This window comes from Motacilla alba, chromosome Z (genome assembly GCF_015832195.1).
Source record: "Motacilla alba alba isolate MOTALB_02 chromosome Z, Motacilla_alba_V1.0_pri, whole genome shotgun sequence".
In the NCBI taxonomy this organism is placed as follows: domain Eukaryota; kingdom Metazoa; phylum Chordata; class Aves; order Passeriformes; family Motacillidae; genus Motacilla; species Motacilla alba.
In genome coordinates this window covers 3258451-3278987 of record NC_052046.1, presented here as the reverse complement: position 1 = coordinate 3278987, position 20537 = coordinate 3258451, and the positions used below count along the sequence as shown (strand labels likewise).

Sequence of the window (20537 nt, the reverse complement as noted above, 5' to 3'; positions counted from 1 at the left end):
CAGGTCAGGCCCACTGAGATCCACAGAGATTACTTTGTCAATGTGGGATGTTTATGTTCTGATGGGGTGTTTTATAATCGACTCTTAAAACTCTGCCACAGCCTATTTGTTCTGGTTTCATGGCAGGGCAGATCAGAACATAGGAACTGTTGTGGTTTTCCACCATCACTGTTTTTAAAATTTTTTGGGGCGCTTTTTTTTTTTTTTTTTTTTTAATCATTGCATCTCCTACCCCTTCATCTTTTTTGCTGAAAATTTCCAAAATGTAAAGCATTTGGTCTAGGATCAGACTTGGGCTTCCAAATCTGCTCACCCACTGGTGCAGGCACTAGTGCTTTCCCATGCCACACAGAAACCATGCCTGGGAGCAAGTGCCCTTCCTGTCTGTATCACACCAGTCCCAGCTTCTTGCCACACTGAGGCACCCACATACATGGATTACATGCCATCCTAGGGGCACCTCTTTCCTGTCCACACCTGTGTTAGGTTGAACTTTGTCGCCTGCCTTGCATCCACTCAGCTGTGCTGTCACTCCCACTTTTCAACAGAACAGGGGGATTAGAAAAAAAAAAGTTAAAAACCTTGAAAAGATGGCAATTGAAAAAAGTTAACAGTCAAAATTTGCACTGGGCATTATCCATCTGGGAAGATGACGTGGTGAATTTGTAAGATCTCCAGAGAAAATGAGAGCGGTGGGAGGGAACAAATACAGCACATGATCTGGGGGCACTGCTGCAGTGAAACCCGGGCTTGCACCCCTGGACCATCAGCACCACCTGCTGACACTTTCATCTGCGGGGTACCTCTGTCCTGCTCTATCCTGACAGTGCAAGACCAGCCTGGTGGTGCCACCTGGAGAGCTGAGCCATCTGTGTCTCCATCCCTGTGCTCCAGAGGAGAGGCCCTGCTTGCACCCATCTTAGCAATGCCCTGAGATGGAGTCTGTGTTGGGGAACTGGGCTGGGGAACAGGAGTGTGACACATGAAATCACACAATCGTTTAGGTGGAAAAGCCCTCCAAGAACCATGAGTGCAGCTGTTCCCCCAGCACTGCCAAGGCCACCACCGACCCACGTCCCCGAGTGCCACACCCACACAGTTTTTAAATCCTTCCAGGGATGGGGGCTCCATCACTGCCCTGGGCAGCTGTGCCTGGGTGCCAGGTGTTAACAACCTTTTCCACGAACGAATTTTTCCCAACATCCAAACTAAATCTCTCATGGAACTTGAGGGCATTTCCTCTTGTTCTAGCGCCAAACTGCATGGCTTGCTGACTTGCTGTTAGGTGGTGGTGAGATTGTTTGCCTGCCACTCACCTGTAGATTTCTGAAAGTCTCTGTGTATGTTGGAACCAGCCAGTGTGGGTAACTCAGGGACAGTGAATTGTACTCAAGCACAGGCATCTAGCTCAAGTGGCATAGCTTGACCTCTGGAGATGTCTCCCCTCTGTTGATCATCTGAAATACTAAAATAGCTTAGACACCACTGAGTGATTTGAAAACATTTTGTGTGTTTCTGTTTCCTATTCTATTTTTTGTTCTTAACTCTTTTTCTTCCTTTCTCTCTCTACTGATATGGCTTGTTTCTCATTTCATATGTCCATGTTACTTGTACAGTTGGGACCCCAGCCTTCATTGAAGCCAAATGCTTCATCTAATTAATAATAATAAAAAAGGAGATAGATATACTCTTTGTACAAAACTGGTTTTTTTTTTTCTAATTCCTGTTCAGTTGAAACAGCTCATTTCTCTTGAAATGCAATTGAAATGCCATTAGTATTTTCATTAGCATGATGACTGATGATACAAGGCAGGCAAGTAGATTTTGGGCCTAGGCTGATAAATGTCCATGACATTTTTTTAAGTCTGTGCTAAACACTTCAGAAGTCACATGCCAAGTAGTTCCAGATCTTTTAAAAAAAACAGAAGACCTTTTTTTCCCCCCTTTAACTCCTGGAATGAGAAACAGCCGCACAGCAATACAGAAATAGCACAGCAAGCCCTGGAAATGCCCACCAGTTGCTCAACACTACTTTTCTTCATTTAAACAGTTAATCTTCATAAATGAAGATATTTTACTCATGAGTCTTTGGCATTTCATGGGGGATTTTTTTTTTCTATCTCTGAGGATTCACAGCTCTAGATGAAATGGTCTTTTGTTTGTGGGAAAGAGAGAAATTCCTGTGGAGAAACCCAGCTTAAGACAAAACCATAACTTAGGCTGCCTTGAGAGGCTTTTTTCCTTTTTTTTTTTTTTTTTTTTTTGTGAGAGGTTGAGCTGGATTTGAGTGATACATGTGCATCATGATGCTTTTGCTTCCAGGGTATTTTACCAAAACTAAATGAATGATGAATGGATAAACAAGAGGACAGAGGAAATGTTAAGCTTAGTTAGTTGTCTTATCATTCTGGGACATATTACCTTTTTTGCTTTGAGGTAGTTTCAAACACAGATGAAGCAAATTATGCACCTAGGAATGGCTTGTTCTTCTATCAGCTGGATAGGCTATATTTGTTTCATTGATTTCTTCTGTGCAGAACAGCAATTGTAGAGCTGGATCCTGTAAGTTCCTGTGTTTGTCTCCCACCTGCAATTTTAAATTGCCCGTTTGACAGATTTATTATCATTATTATTATTTTTTATTTTTATGCTCTGTTTGTTGGAAATGGAAATATATGCTTGCTTCTTTATAATATGAAGCCAAAGACCCTTGCCTTGGGGCAGGAAAAAAGAAATTCCTAATTTTCAGCCTGGGTAACAAATCCATCCTAAAGGATCAGAAGACATTTCCATGGTTTAAGTTTCCTGCCCATACACCTTGATGCCTTGCATCACAGCCACTTTACCTCCTGCTCAGGGAGGAGTTGACAGGACGTGTTCGTGCTACTCCTTCACAGGTGACAAGGGGATATTTACAGTGATGAGATATTTCCCTACCCACAAGAGACTTTGGGACAAGCAAGAATGAAGGCTCAGGACTTGATTCACTTGCCCACACATAGTTGTCAACTGTCATTTGAGATGCCCAGAATATCCTGCCTGGCCTCCAGCTGCTCTTGCAGAAGGGCAGAGGTCTTGTCTCAAGCCCTTTATCATATCTGCCAGCCTCCCTCGGATGTTTCAAATACCTCAGGGCATTTCAAATACAACCAGGTGCCTGCATAGACTTCAGACTCCTGGCCCAGAGATGCACCATCCACATTTGAGCCTCTCCTTTTGAGTGGGAGGAATTTACACTTGAGAGGTGATTTGGCCACGAAGCTTCAGGGGGAGGATGGTTGCTCTCACCCAAATCTGGATATCCACAGCATAAGATTGCTGCCTGAGTTGGAATTCTCAGCTTTTATTATGGTCAGTGAAAGTTTAGCTAATTGTGCCTGGGGCATAAATAATCTTGCACTAAAGTAGGCCTCACTTTTTCAGCTGAAACGCCCACTCCACTCTTCTGACTGCACTAATTTTATCTTTGTAGCCTTAAATACATAGCTCTCACACAGAAACATGAGTTGCTGCCACCTAAAGTGAGATGAACCCACTATTCCCTTTGTTATTAAAAGAAAACACTGTCAGAAGGGCATTAAGTACAAATCCATAAATTGGTTTATGAAGAGAAAATTCAAAACACTGAATTTGATTGAGCTGTTTTCCTGGGCACATGTCCCAGTATGAAAAAACAAGGCCTGAGTTCCTTTTTACACCCAAACTGCTAAATAAAGTCCCTTTGGATTTCTTCTTTCCAGAATTCTATATTTTCTGCAAAACTTACAAGGCCAGCTTTTACAAACAATTTTCTGAAACTGAGACCTATCCTCGTGTCAGTCTGTACTGGGACACAGAGTCCTGAAAAAAGAAAGTACACTGTTAACCTAATTTTAGGCATAGAGGTTGGAGAGCTTGTGCTTGTCAGTTTCCTGACATTCCTTGTTTTTTCCATAGGGCTGTGACCTGACCAAAGTCTCAGTCAGGGCCAGAATTTCATCAGATTCTGTCTCTGTTCCATCTTTGCTCTTGTACAATAAAATTCAGCCACCCCAGGAAGGCTGTCATAATTCAAAAAAATAAAAAGAAATCTTTGCTTGCATAATCTTTGCTTCATCATGATGCTCTCTCAGAGAGGATGCCTAAAGGGAACATATTCCTACCCTGATTCTCCAGTCTGTATTTTGTCTGCCTGGTGCTATAAAATAAGAGTATAAGGCTATAGGGAGAGCAGTTCACTGCTTGGAGAACCTAAAATACTCTGTTTTGGCTCCAGTAAATGTGAAAACTGAAGACAAGCTTGCACCAAAGCCATGAAGAAAAGCTCTCTGCGAATTTAGAGTGACTCAAGCATAGATGTGCAACCTTAAAGCTGATAGCATAGCTCCAAATGTCAGTGGTTAAGAGCATTTAGACTTTTCCATGTATGCTCTTTCTTCTGGTTCTTGTCAATCTGCTTTTCACACATGTCTGTAATAAGTGATTTTCCTCCTCCAACTTCTTTCCAAACTATTCTTTGTCTCCTATTTCCATCTATTTCCCTATTTCATTCCACTTTGCACTCTTCACCTCTTTAACCTTTTCTTCATCAGTCATATCCCTTCTTGTGTCTCTGCTCCACAGAGGCACTCTCTGACCTTATTATACGTGGTCTCTCTGCCATCCTTCTTCCACTGTTATAGGAAGCAGTCTCCAGCAAGAATTTTAATGAAAAACACTCTGAGTGAAGTATTTCCTTCAGAATTTTCCTCTTAAAAGAATGTAAAACTGAAGATTTTACACTAAGGTTCATATCAGAACCATACTGTGTCACTGGGTTTTTCAACTGGATAAAAGCAAAATTATGAACTTCAAGGAAAGTTCTGATTTTCCTATCTGACTGTCTTTTCTCTATTCATAGGAACATTGAGCTATTTAAATAAAGCCAAACATTGTAACTTATTTGATAATTTTCACATATTTTAATAGTTTTCAAATGCTGTTTAATAACTTATTTGTTGCTAAATTTAATTGTCAATAATACTCACAAGCTTACCTATACATCTGTTTGAACAGATTTCAGTTTTCATCATAAAGTCAGTTACTGTAGTTTTCCTCATGAAAGGTGAGAAAACACCCCTTATCAATTGATCTGAAATAAAGAAGAAAAGAGAAGAACAATATATGCACTCCCAGTGTGTATTATTTTTCATCTCTGTTGCTGATAAAGAAAGCACTCACTTTATGATAAGTCAGCATTAAAGTGGGATGAATGGACTCAGATTTTAAAACAAAGCCAACATGACACCTAAAATTAAAAACCCCTCTATTACAGTGGAGTTTTACCTCTTCTAGATTGCAGGGTTTATGGAGATTCCTATTAAGGGCTGAGATTTCACTTCAAATGCATGTCATACTCGGAGCATTTCTGACTGTATGAACTGTGGCACAGGCTTATTACAGATAAAGAAGAAAAATGAAATTGCTCTGCTGCCCTGCCCAGCAGGGAAAATGCTAACTCAAAAACCATCAGCTTTGTATGCTTTTGTCAGCCCTGTGACTTTCTGCCTATCCTCACCCCTCCTGTCCCCAAATACCTTTCTGTTTTCTTAGCCACCTTCACCCGCAGCTGCAGTGAGTAGAAAGGTGTGGACCTCTTGGGGTATCAGTTCAGATGTCACTGAACTGAGTTCCACGGTGGAGGAGCTCCCCTGGTTCTCTTCTTCTCCTTTTTAGTGACCAGATGGATTTCTGGGTTCCAGCAATATTCCTGACACAGTTTACTTCTCTAATACAGACATCACCACAGGACTGCTGAAGTTGGTGTAGAGCAAATGCAACATTTATGTTAGCAAGAGAAATATATCAGCTGAATTCACACAGCAAACATATATTTTCTTTTGCTAATGCATACACGCAGAGAATGAAGCTGTTTCTGGAGGAACACTGTATTTCCTCAGTGAAGGTCTCAGCTGAACTCGTTCAGGAAGACTTTTGCTAATTATTTTGATAACTTCTCTTAGTTTTCATCATTTCATCATTTTTTTGCACCATGGATGTGCCTGAAAAATTACTCCCATCATTACACCAGCCCAGCCCTTGTGCATCACTTGTCCTCCCCCCACTGGCAACTTGACTCTTCCAGCTCTGCTTCATGCCAGCACTCTCCTACCAGAGCTGCCAGTGTCCCATTTAATCTGTGATAAATACAAACTGCTCCCAACCCTACTTGCCTAGGGGATATCAGCTCTATCTGCCACATTTAAAAATGATCATCCCTGTTGTTTAGAAAAACAACAACTCAAAATACCACCCTTGACTTTTCTCATTACTTACGGACTGAAATTTCCCCATCTGTCTTTTCTCAGCTGTGTTCTTGAGAAAGAAATCCTGTCTTCTGTTTTCTTTCTCCCCAGTGAGCAAATCCTCATCCACTGTGACAGCTCGTCTTGGAAGGACTACTTATTCTAGGTAGTTCCTTGCTCCTACCTGGAGATCTTTTCATTTCTTCCCCTCAGTGCACCTAATGGCTTTTCATGTTTTGTTTTTTTTTAAAAAAGAGCCCTTTGTCTCATTTTTCCACCTAACCATCCTCCCTCAAAAAATGCTTTTTCATTTCACCTCATTCACAGATTTTTAATTTTTGCCATATCTCCTCTGTGAGAGACTTAAGTTCTTCATCACTGTGTATTAAATGATTCATTTGTTGAGATTTCATGGCAAATGTAATTTCTCCAACCCTGTCAGCCTCTGTCTGCCCCTCTTGATTCTGTCCATCACCAACAACTGTAAACTGGAAAATTTTTGTTCAATTTTCAGTCTCTGAGCAGGAAAAGCTTTTGATTCTGAACCCTTTACCTTAAAACTCTGTTCACAAAGCCTGGGAACTCAGACCCTTTGACTCTGAATTAGTCTTTTGACCCCTCGGGTTTTCTTTTCATTAAATTTATTTATTGCTGTCACCCACATATAACTACTGTGTTCTTCTACTTTGATCCAAATTCCACTAAAAATCCTAATTTCACATGTTCATTACTTCCTGGCATTAAAAAAAAAAAAAAAAAAAAAAAAAAAAAAAAAAAAAAAAAAGTTGGTGGCTTCTTCCATGATATTTTGGAATCTCGGTCCTGCTCTGTCTGAAGGGGCCTGGGAAGGGCATACAGTGGGGCTGGAGGGGACAGGGCAGGACCACTTTTACAGTCACCTTGTGTGACTGTCCTGTGCTGCCCTGGACTGTGGACTGCTCCCACAAGCTCCATTAAGTGTTCATCTTGGAATTCACTGAAGACTGAGCTTCCAGACACACCGATTTTGTCTCCAGTGACGGGGGCTGCATGTCCCTTATCCCTCAGTCTCCTGACTCACCCTGGCAATATGCAGAGGAGGAAGGAGGTCTGTGATTCTTCCTGCGCTGGTACAGGGAAGAGGAAATCCAAAGCAAAACCAAAAGGCAAAGAAAAGCAAGACTGCATCTGCCAGGAAGTCTAATTCACCACAAATATGAAAAAGACAGGACACTGGTCCTTTAAAATTCAGGTTGCAGTTGATCATTCTCTTAGGCTGCAGCTCCAGGAGCATGGGCAGCAGGATGAAGTTGGGGATTCTCTGCCTTGACACTCCTGTCATGGGACCCCACCTGCAGTGATGTGTCCAGCTCTGGAGCCCCCAGCACTAGAGAGATATGGACCTGCTGGCAGAAGTCCAAAGGAGACCATAAAGGTGCTCAGAGGGCTGGAGCACTTCTTCTCTGAAGCCAGGCTGGGAAAGCTGGGGGTGTTCACCTGGAGAAGAGAAGGATCTAGGGATACCTTAGAGGCCCTTCCAGTGCCTGAAGGGGCTCTAAGAGAGCTGGAGAAGGATTTTAGAAAGGGCCTGTAGTGACAACACAAGGGTGGAATGGCCTCACACTAATAGAGTACAGGGTAAGCTTAGATACTAGGAAGAACACCTTACATTTTATGGCTGAGCAATAGAGTCTTGAGACTTGTCCTGATGATCAGAAAAATAAGGCTTTCTTCCCCCATTTTCCTGGGGTTTAATCCTTTCACTGACAACGCTGACAACTACATAGTCATCAAATACTGCACATCATTGCATGCAGCTCCACATGGCCCTGGGATCCTTGTCCCCAAACTGGAAGAGGGCCTGAAGCTTCCCCAGACCATGCCACGTTTGCACAGAGCCACAGCATTTGCTCAGCTTGCTGAGGAGATGCCTTGCCAGGCTTCAGGTATTGCAGCAGTTGCCACTGCGCTCCCTGTCAGGAAACACAATTATCTTCACGAGGAAGTGAAGAGGAAGACTCACACTGCATTTCTTGAACACAGGCACAGAGATTCACCCAAGTAGAAAGGAATGGCAAGATGCATTTAACCTCATTAGTTTCAGTAGGGCTGACTTTGTGCAATCCATCAGTGTACAAATACATTAGGGGAACTAAACTATTTCCACATCTCATTTACATAATGGATGGGATGTGAAATGAGTCCTATGGAGGAGAAGTGCCCTGGAGGCACTAAAGTTTATCACAATATGTAAGAGTTCTTTTAGATCATTGCATTAAATTTCCACTAACAAGATAACAAATTAATTGTCTGCATAACTGTACTAACCCAAAGTGGATAAAGTGTATGATTTCAGCAGAGGAAGGCAGCTGTTTAAGACAGCTTGGTGGTTATAGAAGGAGGCAGAAGAGATTAGTGTGTCTCCCAGCATTTGTATGCCATGATGCCAGCACTCCTCCTGCCTCTTTAAAAAATCCAGCTCTTCTCTAATCTGATGTAGGACTTGAGCTTTATTAGTGAAGTGAGGGAGAATGAGTAAATCAACTGTATCAGACAAGCCTCAGGACATCTGGAAATTGATCATTCTGCAGAAATAAGCACTCTGTGTTTATTAGCTGGGAGTTCATCACTATCACTTCTTTTTGTTCAATTCCTAAGAGATTTCAAAGCTATCATCATAGTATTAGCTCTTCTGACTGTGCTACTGGAGATAAAGATCAGAAGATCTATCTAATGATGGCTTTCTCAGTCTCCCTCTTTCTTTCTCTAAAGCTATTCTGATTAAAAAAAAAAAAAGAAGGAAAATAGCAAAAATGAAATAAAGCAGACTTCATCTCTTAAATTTTTGCCTGTTGGCAATGGGAGTAATTTTTTTGCATTATTATTCCACAGGCACTCAGTTTTATTCAGGGGGACACATTCTGCAAAATAGAAAATCCCTCTTAGAAAAGGTGGAATTTGAAATTTTTAATGTGGTGGTGGAAAAGGGAGGAAGATAAAAGGACTTAAAGTCATAAAGCAGTGCTTTACATTGAAAGTACAGTTATTTTAAATGATAATACACGTCAAATAGAACCCAGGGAAATTACTTCCATAAGTTAGAAAGGTAATAATATTACTTTAAGAAGAATAATTACTTTCCTTAACTACATTTATCACATAGTAATTCAGTTCTCCCTTCTGGAATATGATGCAATGCCAAACTTTTGACTGATTTATTTAAAACCAGCCTTAAGAAAAGATTCACCAAGATATGAGGTTTCTTCTGGTTCCTTATTCCAAACTGAGGAGTTATCAAAATGCAAATGCTCTGACTAACTGCATGTTTAGACGTGCATTCCTGTGCAGCTGCATTGCATAGCTTCATTGTGCAAAGACACTGGGAGGAAAAAAAAACATCTGTAAGAGTTTTCCAATAACAATGGTGAGACACATAAACAATTTAAGTATAGCCGTGGATTTCCAGAAATCTGTGGGGAGTACAAATCCAATCCAATGAACTCTCTAAATAAAAATCTTCCCTAGTGGAAGCTTCACTGAGATCAATTTTTATCAGCTGATTTTTCCCATTTTCCAATGGCAAATTAACAGTTATTATCTCTTTTGGACTGGCACTTCGAGTTCCAGCCTGGGTTCATGTTGTGCTAGATTCTGTACACAGATTAAAGAAAAGGTACATGTTGTCCAAGAATCTTTCTGTGCAAGTAGATGATGAGGGAAAACAGATGAATGTAATAAGCAGGGTGATCATGATGTAACAGTAAAGCAAGGCAAGTAAATTAATCCATTTGTACAGAGCCCAGCACAATGCAGCTGGACCACATTGCTTGAAAAGTTAGCACTTAATAACAATAACAATAATTACCAGGTCTTTAAAATTAATGTATTAATTTCAGTTAGAGCTCATAAGTTGCTTAGCCAGTGAATAAAAAATGCTATAAATCTTTAAGGAAAGACAAATTTCAAGTCAGCATTGTCTTCCCACCTACACAAGCTTTCTGCCAGTTTGCCCTGAACTAGATTCGTGCTTCTCCTGAATCACCTTTGTACTCATGATTACGGTGATTATTCCTTTATAATCATACCATCGCTGTTTCAGGCTCCTGATAATATCTTTCATGTCCACCTCTGCTTTTGAAGCTGTCCTTTCCCCATGTCTTTTCTCATTATATACATAATGATTGGTTTCCTTCCTGCTTTGCTGCCCATTGTTCGCTTGCATGTGCGTGTGGTGTTGTCTGTGCTATCAGTAGGACTCAGGGGAGTTAAGGTATGGGTCTTTCAAGGGATGAAAAGGGTCCTAATTTGGAGGCAATGCACAAAGATTAACAGATAGGTGATAAATAAGGTCTGAATCAGGACATGAGTTTACTTCATAGAATCACAGAATGGTTTGGATTGGAAGGGGCCTTAAATACTATCTTATCTCCAACCCCCTGCAATGGTCAGAGACACATTCCACTATCCCAGGTTGTTCCAAGCCCCTGTCCAGCCTGACCTGGGACTCTTCCAGGGACAGGGCAGCCACAGCTGGTCTAGGCAACCTGTTCCAGGGCCTCCCCACCCTCACAGGGAAGTATTTCTTTGTGATATCTAAAACTCCCCTTTTGGAATTTAAATCAGTTCCCCTCTCACTTATCACTATCTGGGTGTGCAAAAAAGTCACTCTTCAGATTTTTTTTTAAGCTCCCTTCAAATACTGGAACGGGCTATATGGTCTCCCCAGAGCCTTCTCTTCTTCAGTCTGAAAAACTCTCATTTCTTCTCAGCCTGTCTCCATGGCAAAAGTGCTCCAGCCCCCACAGAATCTTCTCTCTTTCTGAGGCAGTGCCAAAGGATAAAATATACTGATTCAAGGAAGGAGCGTGTGAATTTTAAACTCTTACATCCCTGTGATGGTGTTGGAAATTACTTCTTTTCACCTGATTCTCAGATGGGTTGAACTTGGGCCTTCTGTTACCCAAGGCCTTCTGAACAGACAAGTCCAATTGGCAGGAAAAAGTGCAATGAGAGGTGATGATAGTACACCAGCAGGCCTGTCTGCTGAAGGGCAGACGTTCCACTACTGCAGCGTGCATCAAAACCTGGTCAGAAAATTGCTGCACCTCTGTGTGTTTCCAACAATGCCTCTGAATCTCTGTTTGCATTCTGGTATCCATGAAAGAAAACTGATGGCTCTCCCTTATTGGCTACTCCAGATCCATAAATCACCCTTCTTCCTCAATATAGAGGAGATTTCCAGTGAGGTGAGGGATGCAGGCTGAAGAAACCAAGCCCCTAAAACAAGAGACAGATGTCTGAGCCCATGATTCACCGGTGATGAGCTGCAATTGGGCCATGTAGACTTTGAAGTAATTCATTACATTTGTATCTCTTCTGTAGGGGGAGGACTTTCCTCAGTGATTTGTATGACCTTGCTAAACCCAGATAGGTGGTAATTGAGCAGCAACTACTTCTTCAGAAGAAACAGAATAAAAATATTGAAAATATTGACTCACCCCCAAAGGCAGTGAGCAGCACTTTGGTCTTTGACCTTTAAGCATCCTAGGGTAGTCAATAACCTGGCTGTTAGATGCTGTGCCTGCCACTGATTTTGATTTGGGAGTAGTTTAACCTTGAACCAAGATCTAAGTAACCACGGCAACAGGAAGTTGGCCTCTCCATCCAAGGAGTGGGGATCCATAAATCAAGGTCCCTAATGCAAACACTGTGTGCAGGTAGAGATTTGAGAGGATAAGTGGTTTGTGGGGGATTACCTTTGAAAAAATGAGTGATTGTCCCTTGATATGTTGAAACACAGCTTCACAGACTTTTTTTTTTTTTTTTATCAATAGAGGTCAACAGGTTACAGCTGCATGTTTTCATACGGCTCTTTATATAGGCCCTTCAGTTTAATTAGAACCAGATGTTGAATTTATGAGGTTGTTAGCATTATTATGTACTATATGCACGTGCATATATGTGTGTGTGTATTGATACATGCACCCACATGTGCACATTTCTTGTGCACCCACTACACTCATGAATAAATATTGTTAAGGCACAAACCCAAGCACTGTGTAGTGGTGAGACCTCAGGTGTGCATACACAGAGCTCCAAAGGGTAATTACCTAGTCAAATATCTCACTTATTCTATGGGACACTGCTTTATTCAATGTATAGAGCTCACCTAATGAACAGCTATTTGGGAGCTGGATTTTCCTCTTGCTATTCAGTGCGTGACATCATGTCTCATTTATTCCACATTTCTAAGCCTTGGTATGAATAGATGAATGTTTCATGAATGTTGATAATTTTATTTTCACAGGACTGCTCTTGAGATGAGGGGTATATTATTGTTCTCATTTGCACTAGAGAAGCCGAGCAGAGAGAGATTGAAGTTTAATGGATACAATTTGAGATGCTTAATACTAGATTTGAGGCTCTGGAAAGATGTGTGGTCTAATAGGCAGAGACTGCTCTGTTTATCTCCACCAAGCTGTGACCTGTAACACTGTCTCATGACTATTTCTGCCATTTCCTGCCTCCCTTAAATCTACCAGCTGATATCAGGTCACACTTTCATCAGGACTCCTATCCCAAACTGGCCCATTTGTATCCCTATCCTTCAGATTCCTCTCACTGCAGCATTTCTGTGCTTGAATCTGATAGGTATCTCTTCCACAGCTTCTGAGACAGCCCACAGATCTGCTGATATTTCTCATTTTACATGCCAGGAACCTAAGTTCATAGGGACTGTTCGTAGCAGCTCCAAATAGCAGATATAAGGAAGTTTTGGTTGGTGTATGGAGAAGCTGAGCACAGTGAAGACACACAAAAGGGAAAAGGGTCTGGAGCAGCAGGAGCTGGGGGTGGAGGTCTCAGCCTGGAGTAAAAGAGGCTCAGGGGGGAACCTTCTCACTCTCTACAACTCCCTGACAGGAGGGTGCAGCCAGGTGTGGGCTGGACTCTACTCCCAGGGAACAAGGGGCAGAACAAGAGGAAAGCTGTGCCAGGGGAGGATTAAATTGTGTATCAACAAAACTTTCTTCACAGAAAGGGTTGTCACGTTCTGGCACAGGCTCTCAGGAGCAATGCTGGAGTTCCCATCCCCGGGAGGGATTTAAAAGCCGTGTGGATGTGGCACTTGGGAACATGGGTTAGTGGAGGCCTTGGCAGTGGTGGGGGAACAGTGGGATTTGATGATCTTAGGGAGCTTTCCCAGGCTGTCTCAGAGCACCTGTGGAAAGTTTTTGAGGAACCACCAGGTGCTATCCAAGTGCAGCCATGGGTGGCAGAGGGGGTTCAGTCCTGCAGGGGAAAAAGGCCCCCCCTCCTGACCTGACCTGCTGTGCCAGGAGGTTTGCTGCTGGCCTGGATCAGGAATGTTGTGGAGACATGCAAAACCAGATCAGGGTAGCAAATCAAACTCAGCAAAGATGTCAGGAGATTTTCATGATTGACCAAGAACTCCTGAGTAATCTCAGGTACAAAACGGGAGCAAAAGAGACGTGGAAGCAGGTGACCCAGAGAGTGAGATCTACAATGTTCAGCCATGCAGGGATGGGCTTAGGAAGGGAAAGCCCACCTGGAGTTGCATCTAGGGCAGAAAATCAACAAGAAATGTTTTGACAGGTACATAAAGCAGCCAAAAACAGCCTATGAAAAATATGGGCCCCTTGCTGAATGAAACAGGGAGCCTGTTCATTTCAGACCCCTGGCTGAAAAAGATCAGCAGAAGACTGATTGTCCTCTTTGCCTTGGTCTCTACTGGTAGGACTGGCCTTTGAGAATCCCAGGCCTGTAATACTGCTGTGGAAAGAAAACCTGCTCTTGGAGGAAGATCTCATTAGGGAACAGTCAAATGAACTGGACATGCATAAATCCGTGGCATTTGACAGGATGATGCTGGCTTCCATCACTGTGAGACTAGGTTGTTTTTGAAAGGTTGTGGTGATCAGGAGAGGTTTCTGAGGACTAGAAGAGAGGAAATATCATTCCAATACGGTCAAGAAGAGAAAGCAAGGAAGGAGCAAGGCTGTTCGGTCTCACCTCAATGTCTAGAATTTGATGGAGTAAATACTTGCGAACAGCATCTCCAAACATATGAAGGAGGAAAGGACGACCAGGAGTAGCTATCACAGATCTGTGAAGTGGAAATCATGCCTCACCAATCTGATGTTTCTTATCTCGACTTTAGTAAGAGTTCTGCCACTGAGCTCCATCATCTTCTTACAGACAAAATGATGAAACACAGGCAGAATAAATGTACACTCTGATGGACTGAAAACTGGCTGGTCTCAGAGGGTTCTGATGGGTGGCACAAAATCCACTCAGAGACTAGACAGTAGAGGTGCACCCCATGATATGGGGACTAAAAACTTTTAATATGTCAATTAATGAGCAGGGTGGAGAGGTAGAGAACACCCTCCACAAATCTGGAGAATTTCACAACTCAGAGCAGTGGCTGATATGCCAGAGGAATATGGACATATGGGAGAGAGTCCAGTCAGAGGCCACAGAGATTATGAAGAAGCTGGGATATTATCTCTCTTATGAGGAAAGACTCAGAGAGATGGGATGTTCTGCCTGGAGAAGAGAAGGCTCAGAGGGATTTTTCCACATATGCAAATATTTGATGGGAAAGATCAGTGAGGATGGAGCCAGATTATTCTCAATGCTGCCCAGTGACAGGACAAGAGTAAATGGGCACAAGCTGAAACATTAACGCAAAGTTGTTCCTGAACAGTGTAAATTTACTGAGGCAATGAACAGTCTGTAGAGAGAGGTTGTGGACTCTCCCTCCTTGGAGATATTCTCATTGGCCAGATGTGGTCCAGGGCAGCCTTCTCTGGATGATCCTTTTTGAGCAGGGTGACGTGGGCAAGGTGGTCTCAAGAGGAGCTTTTCAACCTCAGCTGCTTTGTGTTTTTTTGAATCATTGTATAATTTAGTTGCCAAAATCTGATGCATTTTATCTGAAGCTCATGTGCAGGCTGAGATCTGAAAAAAAAAAAAAAAAAAAGGAATTTATGAAGGATTATCTCTGATAAATGAATATCTGCCCTAATCATGTTGAAGTCCAACATCACAGGGATTGGGATACGTTTTCAAATTTCCATGTCAGGAGTTTAAATTTCATATATTTACAAGCAAACAAAATGGTTACAAACTATACAAGAGTTTGAGAAATACTGTTAGTGGAGGAATTTGCAGCCATAAGTGCACAACTTTTATTTTTCTGGAATATTTAACTTCTTTGGCAGTATTCCACCACTCATTCTGCATTGCAAACTGTAGGTAGAAGGATATATGACAAACAACTCTTTCTTTTTTTAACTCACTTCCCTTTGATGAGCTGCAAGGCAAATTTAATTAGGAAGGGAATTCCTGAAAAATAAATGTAACGTGCTCTGGATGGGAATTGCATATTGAGGTTGCTCCTGATGCCTGCTCCTTACTCAGATGAAACACCCACTAAGTCAGGTGTTTATAGCAGAGAAGTATGTAACTATGTGTGGAGAATGAACGACACAGGAAATGATACATAGGCATTCCCCCTAAACAGAGTTATGAAGGATATCTTTCTTTATGCACGTATCAGAGTGTACATGTTTTTTAGAAGGAAAAGTACTTATGAAGAATGTTTTGTTGGTTTACCATTGTTTATAGAGACCAGTGATAGTACATCCTTCAGCAGAATTATCAAAAATTGATAACAATTATGATCCTTGCTAGTATCAGGACTGTATTACAGATACATCCACAAGGAAAAATGGAAATATATCAATGTAGCAAGGACAGCAACTGACCTCTCTTTTTTTCAGATATATCCCCAGACATGTTACAGTACTAATACTCATCCAAATTTTGTTTCCCCAGGAATTTCAGGTCCCCACTTAAAAGCAGACCAGACTTCACTTCATGGTAAAATGGAAAGTTCTGCCTGTAATGTGATGACCAGAAGGAAACCAGCAGCTGTTGACAGTGTTGCAATGCCAAGTCCAGTATTATCTCTCCTACCTTCACCATCAGCAACATCTGAAGCAGGTAATGCTGTTTTCACTCCAGCCCCTCTGTTTCTCCCCCACCTTCTCCCTTCTAGAGCTGTACATATGTTCACCCAATTCTCTTCCTGATTGGAGAAGCTGCAAATGTGAATATCTAATGTGATATTCAGGCTGCAACATCTCCAATGCTTTCTTACCATGATTGTAGATCTTGGCACATCAAATCTATTTTATTCACACACCACCACTTGTGTAATAATGAGGATGCAAGTTGCACCAGCCTGTAAGGTCTAGAAAGACACTCTGTAGCAAGACTCCTGAGTTCCTTCCTCAGCCCCATTCTTCATTTCTTTAAAATGCTCCCATCCCTATATCATGAACAAACTGAATACACAGTGAATAGCTGAGGAGCAGATGAGATTTCTTACTGCATACTTCAGTGATTTTAGCATAATATTCTGTCTTGCAAATGCAAAATTGTCTGGGGCAATGAGCAGTGATTTAAAATACCAGAATAAATAAGTCAGAATAGCATGCTTTTCTATCAACTTATATTTTGTGCTTCTATTTTGAATCAGATCAGAAAGGTGATATCTTTATACTGTTGGAAATTGAGCTAAGTCATTCAGGCATCATCATGCCTTTTCTTGGGCATGGATAGAGAGGTTAATCTTGCATTTTGCCTTAATTTCCAGTGAATGGGAAATCCACAGTTCATTACCCTACATGCAGCCATTAGGAGTTTCATAGTCTTGGTAGACTTTTGATGCCACATTCACAAAAACCATATTTGTATCACTGACTTACAGAATTATTGCATATTTAATCATTCAGCTGAAAGTGCTTTTTCTACGCACTTATTTTTATTTCCCTCTCACTTTCTGAATAAATTCTGAATAAAAAACAAGGGTTTCATGCTGCAAATTAGCCTCTGTAAAGATAAGTTTTTATATTAAAAAAAAATCAGGATTGTCTGTTTAGTCTTTAGTACTTTCCTATATATAAACCAAGGACAGATTTTTAAAGCGTAAGAGAAGGAAAGCACACAAATATTTTATGATCCGTTTCAAGATGAAAGTGTATGCTTGACTGCATAGTTCATTCTTTCCATTTTCAGAAGTCTAATTAAATTGTTGGTTTATCTGTAGCCCAGATGTTGAAATAATTTAGCTGAAAACTGAAAGAAACTGTGTTAATGGGAAAACAGGACAGTGCTATGGGTTTCCTGTAATTAATGGGAAGCTCTTTGAAAATTCCTCCATTCAATTCAAGCCAAGAAATTGACCCCAGCTTTGAGCAACCTCCTCTGTGCCATGTTCTTGCAAGTGGCCTCAGGCATCTGTGAAGGGATGGAGGATAACAGGCAGCAAGAAGGGTTTTAGGGCTTCAGACGTAACACAGCCATCCAGAATGAACTTATGGGGCCAATGAAGAGCATCCAAAGGGTCTGCTCTACCTGGGCTCACCTCCTCATTCACCATCACTGCTGGAGTGGGTCTTTCAGCCTCCTCTCAGCCCCCCTGGGAATATATATTTTTGGTAGGAGTGGCTCTCTTTGTTTCAGAAGCTGTTTCCAGCATCATATCATTCCTGTATGGCTTCCCAGCATGGCCTGCAGCCATTTCTAGTTTGTGAGACTGAGCCTCACTGCACCTGCGGACCCTGGGGAGGGGAGAAACACCAGACCTCTGTGTGCCCCATTTGAAATGTGTAAAGCTGTGGTTTAAGGCTAGCACTGGCTCTTGCTTGCTTTGGGGCAGCTAAGTGGGGTTGTTTGGAGAGTGGGGAAAGGATGAAGCAAAAGTATAAAAGCTTGTGCTGCATCATGCATTTCTAGTTTCCCTTCATTTTGGGCTGGATTTTGCTTTTTTGGAGGCAGACCAGAAAAAAATCCAAAAAACTAAAACCAACACAGACCAGGGGTTGGGCCCAGGGTTGGGCAGGGTCTGTCTGGATAAAATGGAAAAGATTAATACTTAGCTTTGGCTTTCAGCAGAGCAGTATGTCACATGGCAATATAGGAAAATATTTTATATCAAAGATTGCTCACCAAGAGCTTCCAGATGAGTTGATAACACCTAATGGCTCTCACTTCAATACTAGTTTACTTTGGCAGATCTCCCTGATATTTTATCATAGGCACACCTCATCAAAGCTTCCCCCTGCAGGCCCATCAGGCTATTTCTGCGTAGTCTTCCTACACCAAATGTAGAATCAGGTGTCCCTGACATTCAATAATCAAAATAATGTTGGGTTTCCTAATATGTCATTTTAAAAGCCTGACCTGAAAGCATAGGTACTTACCCAGTACATGCATTCTGACTACTGGCAGACTGTGTAACAACTCACATGATTTCTAGAGCCTGCAAGTTCAGAGGCTTGCTAGGAAGAAAGAAAAAGAATTATTAGTAGCTTCTAACAAGCTCCCTGAGAAAGCTATAAACACCCCAAAGCATTTACAAAGGAAAATTAGTGCAGTAAGCCAGCATAGAACAGCACAGAATTTTTTTTTCCTAAATGTGAAAATGTGTTTCAGCACAAAACTGAACAGACTTGTGAGTTTGCAAAGTTTTATAAGGGCAAAAAAAAGTATCTAAACATGAAGGAAAACACTGCAAGTGGTGTTCAGTGCGCCCATTTACATGCGGGAGCAGAAGCCTACCCATAATTGCCTGCATATCAGTTAATTTTGGAGAATTGGGCAGTTCAGCAGAAGGCAGGTGCCAACCTTTGCTCCACCCGAGCAGTGTCTATTCAGAATCAGCTCCACTCAGGACTCTCAGCCTGAGCAACCTCTTGAGTGCCTGAGAGGGTTTCAGGATGGACAGGAGCTCTGTGTTCTCATCCAGCATCAGGACATCAAAACAATGTGCAAGGTCATCTTGAATTGCATTGAGTTCCCATTTTAGGGTTTAGAAGCTGAGGTCATCCTCTACCTGCTGTATAGACCAGGTCTCCATTGACCACTTTCAGGTGGTAACACCAATCTGCAGAAACAGCTGGCTACAGATAAATCTCAGTAAGGACATAACATCTTTGCAGGGACTTGGCTAATGCTTTATTTCAATTTTTTTTCCCCAGTTCCTTGGCTTACTTTCTTTCCAATGAAAATTGAGAGTAAAGCCAAATCTCCTGGTATCATCATGATACCTTGCAAGCTTTCCTGTATTTCTGCTAAATTTTCCGTTGTCAATCAGCAACTGATTGACAGCTTTACTTTCAGAAAAAAAAAGCAAAAAAAAACCCCTCATATGTTGGAATTTTTTTTTAAAAATAGGATTTGAAAATGTGGCCTGACAACAGAAATAAAAGGCAAGAGGTGGACAGTGAATTTGAGGAGTGTGCCAAATGTTTGATTTTTTAGATCTTCTGACCTGAAGCTACTCTCTGGATATGGGAGGGACTCAAAGGATTTGAATGCTTAAGGCTGAAGTTATTGGGACTACTTATGTCAATCACCAGTGAGGACAGATGAGAATAATCATTTTCTGTGACAGGGACTTAACCTTTTTTGATCAAATTTCTGGGAAATAGCTTGCTGCCACTTGCCTTTAGGGATCTTGAATCCACAGTTTTTAGAGGTGACCTACTTGGGAGGAATTTTGTGCAACTAATTAGCTTCTCCTGAGCAACTTGGATATTTCATTTCCTTTCTCTTTTCCTTTGGTACCAAAATGACTGCATTCCTCTTTTCTTTTGTCCTTTGTGAACCACAAACTGCAAATGGGTTTTATTTTTCTTTTTGGTGTGGGGAGTGGGTTACATATGGAAAATGTATTTTGTTTTGTAATTAATGAAAACCAGACTTTGGGAAGTTGGCCATCCCAGGTCTTTATTTATAAGAGAGCATATGTCTGTGTTTTGTTTATGACTCACTCCTAATTCTTACATTGTAACTTGGGTTTGTTTATGCAAGCTCTTCTCTGAATCCAAGCAACATGGTGGTATAAGAGCCAATAGTTTATGTTCTCCAAGAGGGGAGGCCAGTGAATGAGGTTTATATGCTGAATCTGTCACAGCCCATAGAGAGCAAGAGGAGATTCTACAACTTGACAGCTCCTGGTTATCTGCAGAAAATGCTACAATAGCAACTTTATTTAAACTACTGCTGGAAGATTAGCCTGTTAGCCATGAAGGCAGAGATAACCCCCAAATGAACCTTTCTCAAAATCTTGCCTGCTCGGGAAACTTCAAGGATTTCAAACCCAAATGACTGCTTGACAGTCAGGTGTAAATTAAGTTTGCAAGTAGATGTGGGCTGAGGTTAATTTAGTAGGATGTTTTATTCTTTACCAAAAAAGAAATT

At 41.6% G+C, this 20537-nt stretch overlaps 1 protein-coding gene across 2 annotated transcripts in view; it reads left to right on the top strand.

Annotated features, from left to right (window-relative positions):
* SETBP1 (SET binding protein 1) overlaps window positions 1-20537 on the top strand; it is a 268091-nt gene that overhangs the window by 241030 nt on the left and 6524 nt on the right. For both annotated transcript variants that reach the window (XM_038123998.1, XM_038123997.1), the window contains one exon: window positions 16104-16271. In XM_038123998.1, coding sequence (XP_037979926.1) covers window positions 16104-16271 — 168 coding nt within the window. The remainder of the gene's footprint in view (window positions 1-16103; window positions 16272-20537) is intronic.